This window comes from Penicillium brevicompactum, assembly GCF_028827555.1.
Source record: "Penicillium brevicompactum strain IBT 35665 chromosome Unknown utg000001l_segment0_segment0, whole genome shotgun sequence".
NCBI classification, from domain to species: Eukaryota; Fungi; Ascomycota; class Eurotiomycetes; order Eurotiales; family Aspergillaceae; genus Penicillium; species Penicillium brevicompactum.
Genome location: NW_026623203.1, coordinates 6,761,970 through 6,783,687, shown reverse-complemented (window position 1 = coordinate 6,783,687; position 21,718 = coordinate 6,761,970). Strand labels below are relative to the sequence as shown.

The following is a 21,718-nucleotide window of genomic DNA, read 5'->3' as shown; positions in this document are numbered from 1 at the left end:
AGTGTGTTTAATACATCGAAGGATTCAGTGTCCCCAGTGCATCCTTTGGCGTCGACTTACCTATTCTGTCTGTGTCCAGCTTGCAGGGATTATTGTTACCATGGACGCAAATTTGCATAGATCGACAGAGTAGTTCACTGTGTAAAACGCCCGACGCCAAGAAGTATAGATTGCGCACCTTTAGTCGGAATGGTGGACCCGCAACGGTGTTTTCATGTAGTATTGGGTTGGCTAATTTTTCATGTGGTTTGCTCCACGCTGAATCCTGCGGCTGTGCCGATCGAAGTTAGTCAAATTGAACGGGAAATTGGTCGGGGCCGTTAGGTGTACCAGGAACCACTTTGGGCTAGATCCATGCCGATCGCCTTTGCCGGGGGCGATGAGGACGATCATATTGTGTGGGTTACTCTCATATGAGGCTCGATAAAATCTTGTTAAGAAAGGGATAGGGTCGGAAATTCCGGAAATTGAACTTTAGTGAAAGGCTCTAAGTCGTGGAAAGCGACTTCGACACTTTGTTTGAAACGGGGTTTAACTTTGGATATCACAATCCAATCATATTCAATTAATTGGGGCTTGGCACAATTTTAATAGGCATGTCTCAGGGCAAAAGGCAAATCACTCAGAGATCTCTTCGAGAACTCTGATCGACGCGACATAGCCGCCCGTCCTCTCGCTCTTCCCATGCCTCGGATCCGACAGCGGTCCTGGCATAGAAGATATCCTTGGCATCATACTTGGCCTTGATTTTCTGCAATGCAGGATAATTTTTGCCAAAGAAGTATTTTTGGAAATTGGGCTGACGGAAGTCGGCCTGAGAGGTGGATGTTAGTCTTTGCTATGATGAAGATGGAATGGATTGAACTTACCTCGTTCATATATGCCCCGGAGCTCGGCGCAAGCGCAGTCAATTTAGCCATATAGGAGTCAGTCATCTTGTGTTGACTCGCTAGCATCTCCTCGTCGTCGTCCCATTTCCAGGGAGTGGTGATGGTGGTCGCAATCAAAGCATCGCGCCATCCGGGGAAAACAGAATTCTTCACATCTCCAGTAACTTGCTTCGACACGTTGAGACCCACACCAATGAAGGTAGCGCCGTCTTCCGTGATTTCGCGATAAGCAGCCGTGAGGGCTTTGTTGTTATTCTGTACGACCGACCGTGGAATGAGCCAACCGCCATACTGTGCCTCGCCAACTCCAATCTCCTGCTGCATGCCATTGAACTGGCTGAGATAGCTGGGGAATTGCTTAGAGTACACAGTGGGAGTAATGCCTAGCTGCTTCAAGTCGTTGATGAAAGGCTTAACCAGCGAGAGCAGTTTGGCTTCTGGGATGTTCGGACCAGTCAATGGCGAAATCGCAAAGCTAGCATTTGTGTAAAACCAGATGCTCATCGCACCTGCATCCACCAGTGCAGGGAGTCGGGTGTGGAATCGTGCGACCGCCTCATAGAAAGTATCTTGAGAGATCTGGCTATTTGTGAAGGTCAAATTGAGACCCGACACAGGGGTACCGGGGTGTGCCTTTGAGGTCATTGATACGACAACGCCATAGGTACCACCGCCACCACCACTCAGGGCCCAGTATAGATCGGAGTACTTGTTGTCGCGAGTGGCAGTGATCAAATTTCCCTGACCGTCTACCACTTTCCACTCCAAGACTTGATCAGCACCCAGTCCATAGCGGGAGGAGAGGGCAGAGTGGCCACCACCCTGGCTGTAGCCTCCAGCCAGTCCAACGGTAGGACACTCGCCGCCCACAACTTGTACCTCGGCATTCTCGGCAGCCTCGTAGGCTTCAAATCCCTGGACACCAGCTCCCATGGTGATGGCTTTCCCAGCGTAATGTTTATCCTTGTAATCGTGAATTTCGATATCCTTCAGATAATGAGTCCAAATACCCAGTGCACCGGCACCCGTCGACTTCCCAATATAGTCATGGCCGGTGTTGCGCACCACAATGCGAATATCGTGCTTGGTCGCGAACTGTATCGTCTTGGAGATATGCTCTGGGGTTGTAACATTGACGGCATAGACAGCATAGTTGCCTAGGGTACAGGGTTTCGAGACAGGGTGGAAGGGATCGCAGGTGCCATTGGCGAAGAACGGGGCCATCACAGATGACGAGGACTCATAACTATTTTCCAATTTAGCTGAGTACCCCCAAAACTCTTGACTTGAAACTCACTGTTCCTCGGGGACCGTCCATCCATCGCGCAAAATTGTACATTTGGCAGCATCATAGTTGGGCGCATGGCACGGTGTGCCAAGTGGAACTGTCTTCACCAATCGGCCGTCAATTGTTTGGTTGAACTTAGTCCAGACATTCTCAGCCGGCCAACAAGTGTCCCCGGGGAAGCATCGGCAGGCTGTAGAAGCCTGTGCGGACACGGCCAACAATGAAGCCAAAAAGAGTGCGAACATTTCGTTTGGGGTACTTTTGATCTAGCGCGGGGGCCTGCATTTATAAAAGCTCATCCGAGTACGGAGTACAACGTTTGTCTGAGGTGGACATGGATCCACTTAGAATACTCCGTAAAGTGGTTGGATATTGCGGGCTTGGGGGCCGGCCCCCTTACGCCGATCCCGCGAGCCTCGTGTAAAATGTGGGAGAGTCCCGGGTGTGCACACAATGACCTCGAAAAAAAAGAAAGAAAGACTCATATTGAGACTGAAACTCGGAAAGCAGAGAATTCGAATGATAAGACATGATTGATCATGAGAGAATGAAGAAATGGCTTCGAGAGAGCAGGCACTGATTACAGTGGTGGACTGAGGCGCTAATAAGCAAACATGCAAAGATGCCAAAACATCACGGCGAATCTCTACGCACTCGAATATGACCTTGATGCTGACCGTGAAAAAAACAATCGGATATTTTTCGGAAAAATCCAGTGTAAGTTGGATTCCTGCCCACTGTGGTACCTGCCAGGCTTGCCTGCTTCTCTGGAAGTTTTGACTTCTCTTCACGGCACAGATTGCACTTGACAAGGATTGTTTGGAACAAATCACTATTCTACCACGTGAACCTCCTTACTCGCGATCAACTCCTTGATCTGCCTCCTCGACACCTGTTGATGTCACATTGCGTCGTCAGCTTTCCCAAGGCAAAACAGCAATGAACACTCTCAAGGGGCTCAATCCTCGGTTGTCCAAGGTGCTTCGTAAAAAGCCGCTCCGCATCCCTTCCTCTGGACCACCTCTACCACTGGGAGTACTGATTGACGAAGAGCTCACGCCAAACTACAACTCCAAGCATTTCTACCCAACAAAGCCAGGCGAGGTGCTCATCGACCGCTATCAAACCTTAGTCAAAGTTGGCTGGGGGAATGCTTTCCTGGCATCCTTATGAGAGAGCCACAGCAGGTAATCCAGCGGAGCATCCTTTTCTTCAACCAAAGGTGACACCCGCGAGCGATCTCTAAGATCTCTATCTGAGCTCGAATCATGGACGTCCCAGTCTTTCCCTCTATTGTGTTCAATGGCTTTTGGCATTGCTGACAACAATGGAAAATTTCTATAAACCTGTACCACGATAATTGTACACATATTCTTCGCTCAGTCAGGCTTCATATCCCGGGCTTTACGTGGATACAAACATGCATCCATGGACTGAACCACTCAAAGGATGCTTGTGTTATGCAGCACTTCACCAAAACCATTTGGAGTTGGCCGCAAACTGGCAAGCATCAGGCAGGCTCCCAGGAGTTAGGGATTGTATCTACCAAATCGATGGCAGATCTCCTTTGGAGAGTCTGTTAAGCCGCTCCGTATTGAACTGGAAACATTCAGGAAGCCCAGTCTTGGACCAACTTTCTCCCCGCACGATTTGGGCGACGCCCGGAGCACAGGTAAATATCCGCGCCATGCCTGCCACAAGTCAGTATATTTGTTTTCTTGTTGACCAAGTTGCCTGTGGACGTTACCATGACCGTTGAAACCTGCGCAAATATACTGTCCAGGTAGCGACTCGATCGCACCAACAAAAGGAACAGAGTCCGTCGTCATACCAATGATACCAGTCCAAGCGTGATCTAATCCTTCACCGTGCATGGCAGCGTCGGACTTGTAGTCAGGGAACATTTCACCAAAACTACGCAATGCGTCTTCGACGATTTCGTCATTGTATCGAGAATCATCTGTGCTCAATCGACTGGCGATTGTCTCAGGGCTGAGTGTCGGGTTCGACCTCGAGACCCCCAATACCAATGTACCATCCCCTTTGCGTTGAATCAACGAGTAGAAGTGATGAAGACTGTAGCGCAGAGAGTAAGTGCTCTGCAGAGCATCAGTTCCCGAGAAAGCAGGAACAGGCACGAGAGACTGGGCTTGAGCACGATTCGGTCGCATGTAAGGGTCCAAGTGCGGCAGTAGTTGGGCAGCGTGCGCATTTGTGCAATGGATCACTTTCTCGGCAGTGATTGAGCCGCGAGTAGTGTGGACATCCCATAAACCCGCATCCAGATGACTGGGCGTGACTTCCATTGCAGGGCAGAAGGTAAAGAGCTTTGCACCTTTCAATATGACTGATTGGAGGAGGAATTGCGCCAATTTTGCCGGGTGACTAGATCCTGCTGGCCATTCGTAGGCCGCCAAGGCGCCCGGGACTCTTGTCTTTGCCTCTGCCTCTGTTCCTTCATAGAATTTGATATGCGTGGTATCGCCGCCGGCCCGCTTGAAAGCTTCCAGGCTTTCTGCCTCGTACGCAGCAAACTCTGGAGTCATGCAAACGTCGAATGTCGTCGTCAGATTGAAATCACATTGGACATCATGCTTCTTGACAAATTCCGCAACGCGATCGAGCACAAGCCGTTCGTCGTTGATGATCTTGAGGGCTTGTTCATCACCGTGCACTTTGGCATATGCACTAAAGCCCCTGAAAGCATCTGATGTCCAGACTTAGGTTAGAGTTCTTATCAAACACCGAGAGAATACTGCTACTGACCTGGTCGCACGTGCCCAGCATTTCGTGAACTTGCGCCACTGGCCGCCTCTCGCGCTTCCAAAATGACGATTTCCTCCGCGCTAGCTCCTCCCTCAATCAACTCAAGGGCTGTCAAGCCACCAGCGATGCCGGATCCAACAATGACATATTTGGACTTTGATGGAAGTGGTGCATCTTTGTTTTCATAGAGATGCTTGAAGGCGCGCGTGGTCCGCTGCCAATAGCTCAAACAAGGGGTTGGGTTTGGCAGGCTCCTGCTACTCGACTCGACGTGGCTCGACATGATCGGATCCAAATTCACCCCCTGAGCACATCAAAAGGTATACATTCAGAGGTCGGTATACACAGCGAGGTCAACCGGTGCGCCGTTGTCGGCGACGTTTAAACGCCGGTGCGGGGAAGCAGAGACTCCTATCGCGGACTTACCCCGTCTCATTTTGGAGTCACCTCGAGCTTATCCTCCCGCACCAATCAAGCGACGAGATTCAGAGACTAAGCTAATCTTCGTAGAGACTAAGTGGGGGAAAAAGAATGCCAAGCTATCTGGGACCGTGGCAGCTGTGGCTCCGGCATCCGATGTGACTCTAAGGGATGAGCTTCATTGGCCCAGCTCTTATCGGCACTCGCTTGCCCTCGGATCTGCGAAGTCTACCCCGGATGCATGTTTTTGCTATCTGCGAGGGGTCACACGGCATGATCCGCTTGGGCCTTATAGCCATGGCCGCAGCTTGCTCTTCTCTTCACATCTCTCAGCTATGGTCACATTCAAGATGTTCCGCCCTACGGCGGCGAGCGATGATTTCCGATCCTCAGACGAGAAAGCCTTGGTACGGCGTCTCGATATATTTCTCATGACCTTTGGGTGTCTTTCGCAAGGTGCGTTGGGCTGCAGATCACATCGGCGATTAAAACTAACATTCGGTAGTCATTAAATATCTCGACCAGCAGAATATCAACAATGCCTACGTTTCTGGAATGATGGAGGACTTGAATTTACATGGCAATGAGCTTAATTTGTGAGTTTTATGTAGTGTTCTTGGCCTTGTTGAATATTCGCTGATTATCGGTAGATTCACAACATATTTCAATGTCGCATACTGCATCATGCTCATTCCCTCCCAAATTATCCTCACCTACGTACGTCCGAGTTATTGGCTCCCAGGATTGGAGATAATATGGGGTGTCTTGACCGGCCTGATTGCCATGTGCACCAGTGCGAAACAAGTCTACGTATTGCGCGTGTTCCTCGGTCTGTGTGAAAGTAGCGCATGGCCAGGAATGATGACTCTTTTCAGTGAGTATCTTTTTGCGCATGCAAATTCCACCCAAAACTCCACTAACGTCCATGATAGTGTATTGGTACACGCCGACCGAGCTAGCCAAACGAATGGGCTTCTACCATTCCTGTCAAGCCGTTGGTCAAATGCTATCCGGCGCCATGCAGGCGGCAATCTCAGATACGCTCAACGGAAGTGCCGGACTAGCAGGATGGCGTTGGCTGTTTGTGATCAACGCCATTATCACAGTAGTTTGGGGATTCGCGGGATTCTTCATGATTCCAGATCTTCCCAACCGACCCAACCCACGCGCATTTTGGTTTAAAAAGATCCACGGCGAGCTCTCACTTGAGCGCCTTGCTCGAAATGGTCGCGCTGAGCCGAAGCGCATGACTTGGGCTGGTGTCAAACGTACATTCTCCGGATGGGTCGTGTACTTCATCTCGATCTTGTACATCGCAACGGTGCTTGGAACGTACGGATACGTTTATTTCTCGTTATTCCTCAAGTCGCTCAAAAATCCTGATGGAACCGCGCGCTGGAGCGTCACTCAGGTGAACGCTATCCCTATTGGAGGATCTGCGATCAACGTGGTCTTTGTGTGGATTTGGGCTCTGTTGTCTGATTTCCTAGAGACGCGCTGGACACTGATTGTGCTGCAAGCGGTCATTGGAATTATTCCGTGCATAATCATGAGTGCGTGGACAGCGAATCCGGATTCCGTTGCTTTATCCGCTGCTTATGCATCTTACTTCATCTCCTACATTTGTCTTGGAACGGCACCACTCATCTTTGCATGGCTGTCGGATCTGATTCCTCAAGATCCCGAAGCACGATCGCTGGCGGTCGGTGTTGCCGTTGCCGGATACTACTCTATCTCTGCCTGGTCGCAGGTCCTCGTATGGCCTGCTTCGCAAGCACCATACTACAAATATGGATGGCAGTCTGCGTTGGCATTGCTAGTGCTTGTGATTATAATGACTAGCATATTGAGATTCGTGGATGTGCGGTATTTGCTCCCGAAGCGCGAAGAGTTCCGCGCTGTGATTGAAGATGACATTGTTGCCAACAAGGTCAACTCAACGGTGATCCCTGAGGATCCAAATGAGGATCGAGAGCATGCTGCTGGAAGCTCCAAAGTCACACACACTGCAAATGTTCATGAGGTATAAAGTCCACATACAATATCACTGGGTCGAGGTGATGCTCCCGAGGTCTCTGTTTGGCACTTTTTATTGGTTGTTAGATGAGCATTGTATATAAATATGAGATCTTATGAATATGTGTATCACTTTTTCTTTTTGGCACCCACATAGGGATAGTATAGGGATAGGTTTCCAACCCACAGGGGACCCACCCCGGGATCTGATGTCAAACACAAGCCCAGCATAAGACTCCACAATGGTGAGGGCTCCGCTGTTCCCGCTTTTTTGAAAGCATTCTCATCGACGAATGCAGAAAAGTGAGCAGGCCAAGGGACTCCCACCGAATACCAGATTTTATTAGGCGCTTTGTGGGCCTAGCTTCAGGTAATATATACCACCCGAGGTGCTATATAAGATTAGAAGATTGAGAAGCTTCAGTTAAAAGACCAAACAAGGGCTCCCTGGTATAATAAATACCAGCTGGGTGAGGTGTCGCATGTCCTGATTTCGCTCCAGCTTAATCCCAAAGGGCCCAATCCTCTCCATCTGTTGGGTCAGTATTCCTTCCCGAAGTACTGGGTTCGAATCCTAGTCCCGATGTCCAGCTGAATTTATTATCCTTTTTTTTTGCTTTCCTTCGTTTTGATTTGTTTGTTCACATACTGCGAGAGAGGGTGTGCCGATAGTGTTCTGCAGCCTCGCCCCAGTATGAGGATATCAAGGAAAGATATCAGATAGTTTCCTGTGAGGGTAGCTCTTCTGTATGGATTCCATGAAGTCAGGGTCAAGCTGGGAATAAACACCTCCTGGTAGACCAGTGGATGACTGAAATGCGAAGTATTCAAAAGCGATCTATTTCGATACCATTTGCGCTACTTGAATAGCTTCATATTGATTTACAAGGATATAATTTGTCCACTAGTATATATTAATAAATAGTCGAATATCAACCATAGCTAATACACAGCCCGAAGGCAATGTCAGATAAAGAAGAGAAAAACATGTCCACATCTCCAAGCCACCATTAAAAGGCTCAATACATTACCACTTCACATTAGACTTGACAGTCTAGTAGTAAAGAGGGTTCTCAGGGTCAGTGAGATCAAAGACAACACTGGAGTGAGGCTTAGCTCCGCCACGGTTGGCAAACTCCTTGCTGAAGTCAATGGTTCGGTTGAAAGAAAGACTTCCATCCTCTTGTAGATCGATGTAAAGAGCCTTGAAGTCAGCAGGGGTGTTGATGATACCAATCTCGCCGGTCTGCACGAAGTAATCGGTGACAACCAAGTGTTTCTGATCGGGAGTGACCTTAATGTAGTGGGGGCCGACGGTGGGCTGGTCCTCATCGGGGTCATCAAGGCGCTTAATGTTGTTCAGGTCGCTGATGTCAAGGGCAGCAACGTGGTTGGCGGTCGTCAGAGTGGCGTAGAAGTACTTGCCGTCTTGACTGATGTCGGAACTGAAGGGAACAGTTAGCGATCATGTTTGCAATGCATTTTAAACCAAGGACTTACTAGATAGCGATGGTGTCGCGGGCCTTGGGTCCGAGGTCGTAGAGCTCTTCGATCACACCCTGGTTGCCGTTCGCATCCTTGCGCAGAGGGTAGATGACCCAGAGTTGACCCAAGTGCACGGCAGTGGCAATAGCGGCGGACTCGGGGTGACCAGGGATGAACTTGACATCTTGGATACCGCCACCCTAAATGAGTTAGAAAGAGGTCAAATCGGGATTGGAGAAAATAGCTTACATTGGGGATGGTGAGGGTGCTAAGAATCTTCCTCGAGTCCAGGTCCCAAAGACGGAGGGTATCGGCGTGACGCACACCAGCACTGGGCTTCAGGATAGTGATGGGCTCAACGAAATCGGAGGTAAGAATCAGCTTCTTCTCCCAGTCAATGCTAAGACCGTGAGGAGAGAACTGCTGACCAAGAATGTTGAGGGTTCCCTCCACATCCTCGGGCCATTCGTGGATAATGTCGAAGTTGGCATCGGTCTCGATGAGACGACCGGGAGAGGTACCAACGGCAGAACCCATGTAGGTAATGAAGAAGCCACCGTCAGGCTTAGCACGGACCTCATCAGCAATGGACCCGAGGATACCACGGTTGCTCTTCAAGAACTTGGGGCGGTATGGGTCGGAGGTATCAAAGTAGAATCCAGTGTCCTATGGGTATGTTAGGCTGAGAACTATAAACTAAACTTGCAGCCATGAAATACCTGAGTCTTCAAGAGAGAGAGCAGGCCACCACCCCAAAGGGTCTTTCCGTCGAGGGAAGGTCCAAGATGGTGGGGATCGTTTCCACTAGAGGGAACATCCGTCACCCACAAAAGTGTACCGAAGGTATCCTAGTCTCAAGTTAGTGAATTGGAAGCAGTTGACACAATTGGTAAGACCCACATCATCCAGACTGTAAGTGGCAAGGAAATCTGCGAAGGAAGGTCAATGTCATGCTAAAAGTACTATTGTCTTGAACGGCTATCCTACCCTTGTGGAACTTATCAGCGGAACCAGTCCAAAAATATCCAATCTTCTTGGGCTTGATGTCACTGGGAGTAAAAGGAGGACTCTCCAGAGGAGGAGTCGGGACCTGCAAGATAGGCAAAGGAGGAGCGTTGGTAGTCAGAGCCTCAGTGACACCGGGAATGGTGGGGATAAGTGGAGGCAAAGAAAGGCACTCTCCGAAGGCCACGAGCGACGCAAGAGAAGCAATGGAGTACTTCATGTTGAGAAAGAATGAGACCGTATGCGTTGGAATGAGCAGATTTGCGGGAAATCTCAATGGCTTATATACAGGTCCCAGTGCGCCTTCAGATGAGAAAGAACTTTTCATCAGCTCTTCTCCTGGAAATGAATCGCCAGGAACAACAGAAAGCACGCAAGAAGGGCACATCGCGAGGTGGGATATTCCAAATTCCCTGATCGTGGTAGATCTTCGAACGGCGAATCATTCCTCTACGCGACGAGTTTGGGTGCCGACTCGACACTACGAGCCATGCTTGTCGTCGGTCGACTTCAGTCTTTCTAGGAGCCAAGAGTTGACTAGTAGATCTCAATGTTGACGAGATGTCGTGATTGAAGTTTGTGTCGGGCAGTGGGAGAGTAGTGAGAAACCATATCACAAACCCCATGAGCTCTTGAGTTCAATAGCTCGAATACAAAAGGTGTGTGACTGGCAGGAAGTTGCGGCCGACATCTAAGCTCAACCCAACCAGGAACGCCACCGAGGCTATTGGGACAAGAGGTTAGGGCACAAAGAGACATTCCTTTCCAGATTGGGAAAGGTGGAAAACACAGGAGGTAGAGATTGACCTCTCACGCTCATACCCAAGGCCCGGGACCGAGGGCTGGAGGTCCAAGCAAAGCTTCTTTGGTGCTTTTGAGCGAACTGCTGAGAAAGAAGAGATGATATGGGGTGAAAGATAGGAATGATCCGCGGATGCCAAGGCGCCAAGACATGTGGGATCTAATCATCCAGGGAGCGGATGAGGTGATCCAGGGCAGCTTCCAGACCTATTCCCGTTCTCAAATCCCGCATTTCTCCAGCTCCGGGCAGTGCCGTCCATACAGGTATCTGTCAAATCCCTGGATCGACATTTGAGTTTCCCCATGAGACCCTGGTCTACCGGGGTGCACGGGCGAACCCTGCATCTATTTCAACATGACGCCAAGAATGTTGTTATATTCCCAATTTTAAGTGGTACCTGTCTAAATTCGCCCTGAGACCTGTCGATCCACGGCCTGTTCACTGAAGTCGTCCGCCAGAGGCGAGATGTTCCTGAATTGCATCATATCTACGGTTCAATAATTCAGGTTATAGTTTCGACTAGCACGCTGTGTGATGGTTGCATTTCATTGAGATCAGCGGCATCCAAAGCCGAGTGGCATGCAGCGACAAATTCACATTCTGAGTTCCGATCACGGCATAGATATGGAGGGGTCGAATGAGTTAGGGAATCGATACTTAAACCATAAAGCTGCACCGCTCTTGGCCCCAACCAGGCAATTTTGTCTTCCATTATTGTGCAAATATTTGATTTGATTTACGATGAAGCCTCAAAGCCTTGCGCTCTTTGGACTTTTCGTCTCTTCTGCCTTTGCGGTCCCCAAGGCCAAGAGACATGATGGTGGTAGTGACCAGCCGATCAGTGGTGGCAAAGGCGCCCCTATCCTAGGTGAGCCTCGATGAGTTTCCTGTGACTCGAGAATTTATTGATCAAGTCTTCAATTAGGTGGTACCAACAGAGTTCTTGATGTCCAGAACCCTGATCAATTCCGCACCGCGAGCACCGATAATGGATTTGTGCCCAACGTGAAGTGGAGTTTCTCTGAGTCCCAAACCAGACTGTTCCCGGGCGGTTGGTCCAGAGAGCAAGTTATTCAGGACTTGCCACAGAGTCACGATATTGCTGGTGCGCAGCAGCACTTGAAGAAGGGTGCCATTCGAGAGTTGCACTGGCACAGAACTGTTAGTGTTTCTGACAATCTATGATCTTGGACACTAAGCTTACCTTTGAACTTTGGATAATAGGCGGAATGGGGATTTGTTTATAACGGGTCGCTCCTGCTCTCTGGTGTTGATGAGCACGGTGGTTTTACTACTGAAGTTCTTGAAACTGGAGACATCTGGTATTTCCCCAAGGGCGTCGCCCACAACGTCCAGGGTCTGGATGATGAAAACGAGTATCTCCTTGCCTTTGATGATGGTGACTTTGAGAAGATCGGGTATGTTCCTTGAATCTCACACCGACCAGACTCGGGCAACAAGCTGACCAAGTAGAACCACCTTCATGGTCGACGATTGGATTGCGCATACCCCCCGCGATGTTCTCGCAAAGAACTTCGGCGTTGACCCTAAGGTCTTTGACTCAGTTCCCACCAAATTCCCCTACATTCTCAACGGCACCGTCAGCAAGGATCTTGACAAGGCCCCCGAGGGTACATTGAGAGGGGACGATTCATATGTCTTCCACACCTACAAGCACAAGTCTGAGCCCGTGCCCGGCCACGGTGGAACTTTCCGCAAGATTGATTCTACCAACTTCCCTATCTCAAAGACCATTGCCGCTGCCATTGTTGAGCTTGAGCCCAAGGGTCTCCGTGAACTTCACTGGCACCCTAATGTGAGTTCCACCACTGCGTTTATGTATTCATACACCTACTGATCGTTTCGAAGGCCGAGGAATGGCTCTACTTCCATCAAGGCCAGGCCCGCGCGACCGTATTCATTGGCGATTCCAAGGCCCGCACTTTTGACTTCCATGCTGGTGACACTGCTGTTTTCCCCGACAACAGCGGTACGTAAATTCCTTTCTAATCCAAAGGCCAAGGACTAATTGAGACTCTTAGGCCACTATATTGAGAACACTTCTGAGACTGAGAAGCTTGTTTGGATTGAGCTCTACAAGAGTGACCGTGTTGCCGATATCTCCCTTGCCCAGTGGCTTGCACTGACTCCCTCTGACACCGTTGCAAATGTTCTCAAGATTGACATTAGCGTCGTCGAGCAGATCAAGAAGGAGAAGCAAATTCTTTTGCCTGGGAAGAAATGATTGTTGAGATGCTATGTCTGATGCTGATCTTGATTATCTCTGCATCTATCATTATTTTCATACCTTCACCTGACTTTTTACTTTCTCTTCTTTACATAACTATTATACTTCTTTTATTGAATGTGACTGTGAATGGATTATAAGTCCCCAGGTCTCTGTCACCGCTTGCGTGTATTTTTTTCATATCAGAGAGCAGGTCAAAAGGCAGTAAAAGCTTCATTCCAAGGTTGCCATTGACATTTACTACGCTCTTCCAGGGGGTTTTCTTTCCAAAATTGGCCTTCAGACCCACATTTTGGTTTTTGTGATACCTAATTACTGCTGCTAACTTTGACCATCAAGAATGAAGGAAGATTGAAAAAGGTCCCAATGGTATGACAAAATGGTTAGCCAATCGATACCTCCACACTACACAGCGTGGGTATGATGTGAGTCATGCCTAGGTGTCAGCCTCGCCCCGCCCCGGCCCCCGGGGGGCTAGAAGTGACACCAGTCTGCTAATTTCCATAGAGTTCTTTTCACTACATTAAACTTCTAAAGAGCTTAAATATCCCCATTATTTTGTGAAATAACACGCCAATCTGTTCACAAAACATTTCTTGTCTCTACCTTGTAGCCGACTAGCCCTTAACGCTCTAGACATGCATTCATTCGCCAATCTCGGCCCTGGGGAGCTCAATCCATTCCCCACCCCAGCAATCCGCAAGATTGGATTCTCAGAAGATCCAGCACAATTCACCGTGGCAAAGCTTCTCATCCTCGCTTGGCCAATCCAAAGACCAACCCCAGAATGCAACAGCCCACCGATCGGCGATTTCGAAGCTTGGGTGCATGAAATCAAGCCACTCACTCTTGAAGAGCGCGATCAACTTCCACGGGACTCTGATACAAATACCTTGCACACACCGTGGCGCGATCAGGTCTATTTTATGTGGAACCATGTTTATTATGATGTTGGCAATTGGATGTCGTCCATGTACGGCACTCGATCTTTCCAGCCGCCAAATATAGAGGCTTTTGCGATTAATTTTCCAACACATGATGGAGAAAGCGATGATGGAAAAACACCTGCTGCAGTGAAGGTCTGGGATGCGGAGGCCTTGTTTACTGCGGCTTACCTTGCCCCGGGTATTACTTTGCGCGTGGAAACACTGAGGTCTGATCAAGAGCATGGAGAGCCATTCCATTCTGCGGACATCAAGCATGAGGAGAGATTCAATGTTCTGTATACGAAGCAAGGTATACAGGTCCGCTTCCATGTTGATGGCGAGTGGTATCCGCGCGCAGGCGGCTTGGCTGCGGTTATAGTCCACGGGACCATGCTAGGCGAGCCGCGACAGATGGCGGAAGAAAGTGAAGAAAGCGGCGAGAGCGGTGAGAGCGGCCTAAGCGGAGAAAGCGGAGATGACGATAGCTCAGATGATGGAGACGGCGGGGGCAACGAAAAAGCCGAGGACATAAAAGATGGGATCACCTGTAACGTGGATGAAGTAAACAAGAAGCTTTAAATAAAAACCAAATAATTGAGGAAGAGCTCAAGATGCAAAAAAATAAAGGACCACATTTTTCAAGTAGAACGACTACATAAGCACTAGAATTGCCTATTCGGGAAGGCAAGGTGGTCACGTGTATTGGCGCCTGCAAATTGTGGCAGCATCGGGAGATCAAACCTCGGAACAGCCGAGGTCAAGGCGACTCTTGGATAGAAGATTGCAGCATCGCATCTACACTTTAATCTCCCACTCTTTCTCTTCGCTTTTGTCTCAGTCCCAACCCTCTCGGCTACTTCCACTCTTGTGCACACACCTCCAACGTGGAAGGTTGCTCTTGAAGCACCGGGTGTTATGTGATTTGACTCACACAAACTCCGCAAGCCCTGCGGTGTACTTGGATCTATACGCGATTTCATTCCTCGTTGGAGATGTCTGATCCCGATCTGCATGCATGATTTAGGGTTTCAGTCCGATATCCACTGAATCTCTACGGCCCTGCATGACAAGTTGGCGCGCAATCGCACCTCAATTCGCCGACATTTTACTCATGAATAATTTGTGAGGTATGCAAACGATTCATCAGCGCTCAAACAGAGCCCCAAGGTCCTTCGAGAAAGTTACGTAAGGATACAAACTTGTTCAGGTGGGGACCAAATGATTCGCCCCTGGTGCCTGGTGCCTGGTGCCTACCGAAGCGTTCCCGCCCCCGATCCCGGTACACTCGGCTTTCCCCTGCCAACGCGTTTGTGGAACAAGCATACCAAGCAAGGCCAAGATGTTAAACAAGCGATTTTCGAGATTTGCAAGTAAGTGTCGACGTTCTACTCCGTACTCTGCAGATCATAGTTAACAACCGATCAGGTCCCAATGAGCGACGCACAATCAGTCGCGAGGATGTCGGTTTTTACAACGCACTCATCATTGCAGGCATTTATGAGGTTGAGAATGAAGAGACCGACATTACCTCTCCTTGGTCATTCATCCAACCTCTGAGACATTGCATAGAGAAACACCCCTTTTTGAGCGTGGTTGTCAAGGACAAACACACCGAACAGCCGGCCTTTGAATCAGTCTCCAGCATCGATCTCCATGACCACCTTTTGATCACCGAGAATCACAGAGTGGAACATACAAAGGAGTTCGAATTGTTTGAAAATGTCCTGCCGCCGATACTTGATCGACCGTGGCCTGCTGACATACCACCGTGGCGAGTCATCGTGGTTCCACTCGAGTCATTGCCTGGCTCGGCGACTAAGCGCCTTTTACTGGTTTTCTCATTCTCTCATACTCTTGGTGATGGCATGAGTGCAATGGGATTCCATCGGACTTTCTTGGATGGATGGCGAAAGGCTACCAAAACGGATCACACGGGATCTTTCTTGGTTGAACCCCCTAATCAACCTCTGTCCGATCCATTTGACACCCCTGAGAGGCTACCAATCTCATGGAGCTTTCTGCTTGCCCCGCTGGTAGCAGTGTACCTTCCAGCTTTCATAACAAACCTGCTTGGTCTTAGACCGACTGCCAGTCCAGTAAATGCTGGAACTTGGACCGGCTCATCGATCTTCTTCAAATCACCCCCTGCGCCACCGAGTCGATTGAGAATCCTTGAGATCGATGCTCAAGTTGTGCAACAGGCTTTGCAGGTTGCAAGGAGCCACAGCACCAAGCTCACGGCAACAATGCACCAGTTCATCGTCCGGGCATTGAGCAAAGCCATCCCGGATCCCGGTATAACCAATTTTGTCTCCGGGACTGCAGTTGATATGCGCAAGTCTATCGGCATCCCAAGTGAGGAATGGGGTCTTTTCGTAAATGCCCATTATGAGACTCATCCACGTGCCTTCGACACAGCCGGGCGCACCTTGTCCGATGAAATGTGGACAGCCGCGAGCTCAATGACTCAAAAGCTTGCCGAGTGCGGAACTAGACTACAAGATCAAGCAGTTGGGCTACTGAGATACGCACCTAGCATCCGCAATTGGACTCTGGGGAAGATTGGGAAACAGCGGGATTGCTCGTATGAATTGAGCAACTTGCTTGCCTTCCAAGACAGTCTTGGCGATACACAGCATGGGATCAAGGTTGAGAAAATGTTGTTTACCCGCCCTGCCAATCCTATCAGTGCTCCGCTCGAGTTCAATGTCGTAAGTGTCAAGGGTGGAAGCTTGGTCTGCATTGTGAGCTGGCAAGAAGGCGCTTTGGGGGTCCCGCAAGAGGATGAAATGTCACTGGTGAACGGAGTTTTATCATCAGTTCATGCGGACTTTGAGGCTTTGGCTGATTGATTGGTTGAGAGCAGTTCCTCGCTCGATGGAATGCCCATGCGTATTTGTTTGTCTTCTCCTTGTTCTCAATTTCTATTTTAATTCATAATAATACGATTCGCTGCCCCGCTTTTCAGCCGCAGCACGCAGGTATCTAAACAACTATTCTTGGCGACCGCAATTCCTCGATCTTGGAAAAAGGTCATCGGTGCATTGCTGAAAAGCGCACAGCTGAATCTGCAATAAGCTGCATTAGCTTCCCAGGTGCGGGCTCGGTGGACGCAAAGTTCGGAATGTGGTAACGGCCTCTGGTGGAGATAATTTATGATGTATATTAACGTGTTCGTTTGATTCCGAAATCTCCGGTTCAAGCTGAGAGTTCCTGGCACTGCAAACTCTGCAAATGCTAGGAGCAGCAAGGTGACAAGCCCCGAGCTAGGTCACGGTGAAGACTTGGCTGAGTGAAGGTTGCTACATGCTGAGAGAATCCACTTAAGATTGCCTTTGATTGAGCATCTGCGTTTCACCTTGAAGGATCATACGGGATACAGAACCACTGTGCCGCTGTGCTAAAATTACCATGGCTGTCCAGTGTGATCGGTTTGCAGGGTGCATGCATTAGAGCCACCTCGGGATCTGAAGACGCACGAGTCGAGATACCCGCTGATATTCCATCAGTACTGCTAAGTGGGCTGAAAAAGGAAATGAAAATGAAAAGCAACTAAAGATTAGCATAAAAGGGGTTCACAGAAGATCCAATCAACAGAATCCCTCTCTGAAGTGATTTTGAGCAATTCGGCTGACTCTCTACCCAGACTGTGAGAATGGCCGATAGCTCGGGGTACCTTGAAGAAAATGCCGCGCCCTCATCCACGCCATTTCCACCTCTTTCTGTGGACCAATATCACTCCAAGCCTTCGCAAATAGAGGTGGAGAAATACGTACGTTGAATCGACCCCTCCTCAGCAGCGAAAGCTGAAATTTTGTTAGATCGGTGATATTTCTTCACGCAATCCTTACGCACCTAGGGATGACGAGCTATTCTCCCATATTGCCCTGGAATCTAACAATAACTCTGCCATCGAACCAACTCACTTGTCCTTTGGACATGAAGGAACCACAGCGACTGTTACGGAGTACGGCCAGCCAATGCAAATCAGTCGTTACCTTCCGAACGCCCGATCTTCCGTCTACATGATTGACCATCAGTATACTTCTGAGCCAGCAAACCCGACACAACGCTACAAAGATCTGCTAGAAATGGCCGAGAGTGCTTACGGATTCGGTGCAGATATTGGATCACCTGATGTGAATTGGAGCTTCAACGAGCTGGAAATCACTACATGCTGGCTGCGCAACCAATGGCCTCGGGCCTTACTACATTCCAGAGGGCAATTCAGTTTCTCACAGCAGTGGGCCGTGAGCGGCGGAGTCGCTATTCAGCAGCAGCAATTCACTAATTTACGAGACGGGGAAATTTCGGTTCATGTTTCCCTCGATCTGAATTTTCTGATCCGAAAAGAGGACTCGGTTGACAACAATGCAAGATTCAATATGGACGAGACCGAGGACTACGCATGGGCGACAGGTCCAGGTGGTGTCGGATTTGTCAAAATCCATTCCCTTCGGAGCAGCGATAAACAACCTCACGGTAACGCTGTGGCCGTCGTCATGGGTCTCTTCGTTGATGGAAAAGCAGTCAAGGTAGATCCCGAGGTTTGTGCAATTCCCAGGGCTATACCTAAGAACGGAACTCTTGATTTGGTCTGTGGATACAAACTAATTCACTTATCACGCGACGATTCAAAATGGGAGCATCTGGTCTTGAAGGCACAAGATGTGGACATTGATCGTCTCCTGCGTGATACTGATACTAAATCAGCAATTCCAAATGGCCTTTTTGATTTCCTGTCTGAAAAGACATTTCATATGGAAGGAACGTTGAGCATATCCTCTCCGTGTGCATGATTCCCATCAATGATGAGGCCACAGCAATGACGTGCGGCGACATGTCTGGTCATAGAGTTTCGGTCTCTGCAAGCTTGTAAGTGAGCTGCATCCTAATTCTGCACGAGTTATTATTCTGATTTTTTCCTGTTTCGCATTCAAATTTCTCATCGCGTTGCGACCAAATTGGATAGCAAGCATCCGATGCACAAGCAGATCAAAGATCAATGCAGGAGCCATCTTCGGTGGGTTTTCACCAAGGCCGTTAATACCGCCACGGGAAAATTTGCGAAGAACTACAGAGTGAATGGCGAGGCGATTTCTGAGTCTCCCGAGCTTTTGCCAAATGGCCCAACAGATACTCCATTTCAACTTCTGAAGCTACACGCCTATTGGAACTTCCTGAATGAACACAACAAAAAAGACAATCTGCTTGATGATCTATTGGGCGAAGGAGAACAAAACTTAGCCATGAGATGGATTCAGTCCCTTGACGAGGAAGATAAGCGTGATTCCTTTGCCTGGCCCCATGGGCACCGAAGTGGTATTGATTACTTTCGGCTGGACGATCATGTTTGGATTTGGAATGCTATCAACGGAGTTTCAAAGATGCTCAACTGGACCCAAGGGAATGTAACAGCGAACAAAGCCACACGTGGGCCTCCCAGAAGGATTAACTGGAAGAACGAATGGGATCGTCTCCGTTATACCTATGAGCCAATGAGAGTAAGAAAGGAGATCACTCAGAGATTCACCATAAAGAACGATGCCACCACACAGCGGATGTTGGCGGTCACAAGATCCTCCCGAGAGACAAGATTTGAGCTCCATTCTCGTGATACAGCCTTGTTTTACGAGATCACCGGCGAGACAATGCTGGATAAAAATGACGCCCGATGGATTCGCTGTCTGAGAATTCAGCGACAATTTCCCTGGATTCTGGACAGGAAAGAGACTAACAGCCCATTGTACCGCGGACTGAGTATTTTGATGGCTCGGCGAGATCCTAGGTCGACAAATGAGAAGTACAAAGATAAGCTCAATAGCCTCAAAGAGACTCTTGGGGGCAGTATAACTTCCAATGGTCTCATTCCCGAGCGACTGAACACTGCTGGTACAGATGAAAGCCAAAAGCCCCGCCGTGACTCGCTGCTACACGTCCCCTTTGAGACTCTGTATTTACTTTCGGATTTGAGTCTTGACTCGATGTCTTATATGAGCTTCAATCCAGCAGATGAAGCAGGTGATAATCTCAGGTGACTCGATGGAACGGTCTCATTCAACGATCAGGTTGACCATGGGAGTATAATCAACTTAAAGGAAGAGTGGCTCTACAACTACCCAAGCTTCCTTGGATTCAAGCCTTTGCATTGGGACGGTAAGGGGCCAAATTAACACATTCAACTCCCTCAGGCTGATCACACCCATGGAAAAATAGAGCTTGGCCCATTCTCGGAATATTCAAGTCCTGTTTCCTGGGCTGCTCCCAACCACTCGAAAGGACATGAGCAACCAGACCAGGGGCCCAATCCCATTCCACCTGACAACCCCAAGTTTCGACATCTTACTATTGACGTGGGGAAAAAATCAAAGGCGAAGGGTGAACGTGAGGGGCATGTTTATCGAGACACCGATATCAGGAGATCGTGGCACCGACTGCAGCAATTGAGAGACGAGCGAACAGCAAAAAAGCGAGTACTCTGGTTTCAAAATGCGCCAACTGATCTGGAAGATATGTGTTACCATATTTCTTCTGACGCCGAGAAACTATCGATTCGATTATTTTTCGAGCGTCACACAAGTTGTGCAGTACTTGTCGAAGACAAAACAACCCGAGCAACGAATTGTTGGGAGACTGAATTCCATTGCAGCTTCCTCCAAATTGTTCAAAGTGACGAACCCAGTATTGCGATTGCCCCAGACCGGAACGCAGGGGGGGTTTCATCACCTAAAAACTCGGACTTTCCGGTATTAGAACTCCGTCGCGCAAGTCTCGGATTTCGAATTCACGGTGACTTCTTTGACCGATTCTGGACTTGTCTCTTTGTCGAACATTACCCAGGAGAGCAGCCCAAGCGAAATATCGATGAGTTCTTGGCTTTAAATACCAAATCTCAGAATGGCTTGTTTTCTGGTGGTAACAACAGAAATGATGTGTGGCAGCAGCGAAAAGTTCTCGAACTGATTCTTTTCTATCAAATCGTCACTCAGCTAAACGAAAATGCTACAAACATCATTCAAGAGGTTCGAAGACGCATGCAGAAGCACAAGGACACTCAAAAGACGCCGAGGGAGGCCCTTGGGAATGAACAAAATCCCTTCACTTATTTTGATCCCTCACGCTATTTCAAATCCCTCATAGAATTGGCACTTATGCATGAAGTCTTGGAAAATTTAGACAGAGATCTTCTGGGCTTTTCAGAAGTTGTCAAAGATTGGGAGAACAGAGAGGAGAATCGTGGCACAGAAAAGCCAAGGTGGACAACTAAGGACGAAAGAAAATACCGCGACGCAATCAACAAAGCTCTGCAATTGAGTCACCATGCACAAAGGAGACTCAACAGAATGCGCACAAACCTATCCTCACTTCTCAAAGACTTACAGTATGCGAGGAACGAGACCAAGAACAAGTACGATCATCAAGTTTCTGAGCGCAGTTTCCAGCAGAACAACAATGTCAAGTTTTTCACATATGCCACTGTTATCTTCCAACCACTGGCATTCGCAGCTAGCATCTATAGCATGCAAAGTGCGCCCCCGACAGATGTACTCCAGCACATGGTAATTCTATCCGTTGTGGGGTTTGCCATTTTTCTAGCTGTGATTCTTTCGCTCCCCCGCTTGACTGGTCTCTTTTCCACGACGTTTGAGAAATTGCGGGATCCGATTGATTACACTTGTCGTCATTTAGTCGGCTTCCTGTCTCCACAGTCATTTCGGAAGAACAACTCTAGATCGAAAAATTCGGGCGATGAGGAGTCTGGACGACAGCCTGCCTCAAATTCTGAGGACTCCCATCAGGAATAGATCCATGCCTGCTGATGATTTGTCTCCTGGGGTCGTTCATTTCTTTCCCTTGCCTTTTGTACACTGC

The 21,718-nt window shown here is 48.9% G+C and overlaps 10 protein-coding genes across 10 annotated transcripts; 7 read left to right on the top strand and 3 right to left on the bottom strand.

The window, feature by feature from the left end:
* Window positions 1-622: 622 nt before the first annotated feature.
* On the bottom strand, window positions 623-2,444 carry N7506_002149 (FAD-dependent oxidoreductase; the record flags this gene model as incomplete). Its single annotated transcript, XM_056951445.1, has 3 exons — window positions 623-814; window positions 870-2,136; window positions 2,188-2,444. Coding segments are annotated over 3 exons (1,716 nt in total), but the record flags the coding sequence as incomplete, so codon positions are not given.
* A 673-nt stretch (window positions 2,445-3,117) lies between these two features.
* Window positions 3,118-3,351, top strand: N7506_002148 (kinase-like protein; the record flags this gene model as incomplete). Its single annotated transcript, XM_056951444.1, has 1 exon — window positions 3,118-3,351. The coding sequence occupies one exon, from the start codon at window positions 3,118-3,120 to the stop codon at window positions 3,349-3,351; it is 234 nt and encodes a 77-aa protein (XP_056817359.1).
* A 369-nt stretch (window positions 3,352-3,720) lies between these two features.
* On the bottom strand, window positions 3,721-5,227 carry N7506_002147 (NAD(P)/FAD-dependent oxidoreductase; the record flags this gene model as incomplete). Its single annotated transcript, XM_056951443.1, has 3 exons — window positions 3,721-3,869; window positions 3,926-4,885; window positions 4,945-5,227. The coding sequence occupies 3 exons, from the start codon at window positions 5,225-5,227 to the stop codon at window positions 3,721-3,723; spliced, it is 1,392 nt and encodes a 463-aa protein (XP_056817358.1).
* Window positions 5,228-5,699: 472 nt separating this feature from the next.
* N7506_002146 (uncharacterized protein) lies at window positions 5,700-7,393 on the top strand (the record flags this gene model as incomplete). Its single annotated transcript, XM_056951442.1, has 4 exons — window positions 5,700-5,820; window positions 5,870-5,960; window positions 6,015-6,238; window positions 6,297-7,393. 4 exons carry the CDS (start codon window positions 5,700-5,702, stop codon window positions 7,391-7,393), a joined length of 1,533 nt encoding a protein of 510 aa, XP_056817357.1.
* A 1,041-nt stretch (window positions 7,394-8,434) lies between these two features.
* N7506_002145 (uncharacterized protein) lies at window positions 8,435-10,090 on the bottom strand (the record flags this gene model as incomplete). Its single annotated transcript, XM_056951441.1, has 6 exons — window positions 8,435-8,825; window positions 8,881-9,065; window positions 9,115-9,531; window positions 9,585-9,713; window positions 9,766-9,794; window positions 9,853-10,090. The coding sequence occupies 6 exons, from the start codon at window positions 10,088-10,090 to the stop codon at window positions 8,435-8,437; spliced, it is 1,389 nt and encodes a 462-aa protein (XP_056817356.1).
* Window positions 10,091-11,413: 1,323 nt separating this feature from the next.
* Window positions 11,414-12,917, top strand: N7506_002144 (uncharacterized protein; the record flags this gene model as incomplete). The annotated part of the gene is made up of 6 exons (XM_056951440.1): window positions 11,414-11,540; window positions 11,598-11,833; window positions 11,897-12,090; window positions 12,146-12,488; window positions 12,542-12,662; window positions 12,715-12,917. The coding sequence occupies 6 exons, from the start codon at window positions 11,414-11,416 to the stop codon at window positions 12,915-12,917; spliced, it is 1,224 nt and encodes a 407-aa protein (XP_056817355.1).
* Window positions 12,918-13,558: 641 nt separating this feature from the next.
* On the top strand, window positions 13,559-14,425 carry N7506_002143 (uncharacterized protein; the record flags this gene model as incomplete). Its single annotated transcript, XM_056951439.1, has 1 exon — window positions 13,559-14,425. One exon carries the CDS (start codon window positions 13,559-13,561, stop codon window positions 14,423-14,425), a length of 867 nt encoding a protein of 288 aa, XP_056817354.1.
* A 760-nt stretch (window positions 14,426-15,185) lies between these two features.
* Window positions 15,186-16,698, top strand: N7506_002142 (uncharacterized protein; the record flags this gene model as incomplete). Its single annotated transcript, XM_056951438.1, has 2 exons — window positions 15,186-15,216; window positions 15,272-16,698. The coding sequence occupies 2 exons, from the start codon at window positions 15,186-15,188 to the stop codon at window positions 16,696-16,698; spliced, it is 1,458 nt and encodes a 485-aa protein (XP_056817353.1).
* A 2,130-nt stretch (window positions 16,699-18,828) lies between these two features.
* N7506_002141 (pyridoxal-dependent decarboxylase domain protein) lies at window positions 18,829-19,884 on the top strand (the record flags this gene model as incomplete). Its single annotated transcript, XM_056951437.1, has 1 exon — window positions 18,829-19,884. The coding sequence occupies one exon, from the start codon at window positions 18,829-18,831 to the stop codon at window positions 19,882-19,884; it is 1,056 nt and encodes a 351-aa protein (XP_056817352.1).
* Window positions 19,885-20,358: 474 nt separating this feature from the next.
* N7506_002140 (uncharacterized protein) lies at window positions 20,359-21,651 on the top strand (the record flags this gene model as incomplete). Its single annotated transcript, XM_056951436.1, has 1 exon — window positions 20,359-21,651. The coding sequence occupies one exon, from the start codon at window positions 20,359-20,361 to the stop codon at window positions 21,649-21,651; it is 1,293 nt and encodes a 430-aa protein (XP_056817351.1).
* Window positions 21,652-21,718: the final 67 nt, after the last annotated feature.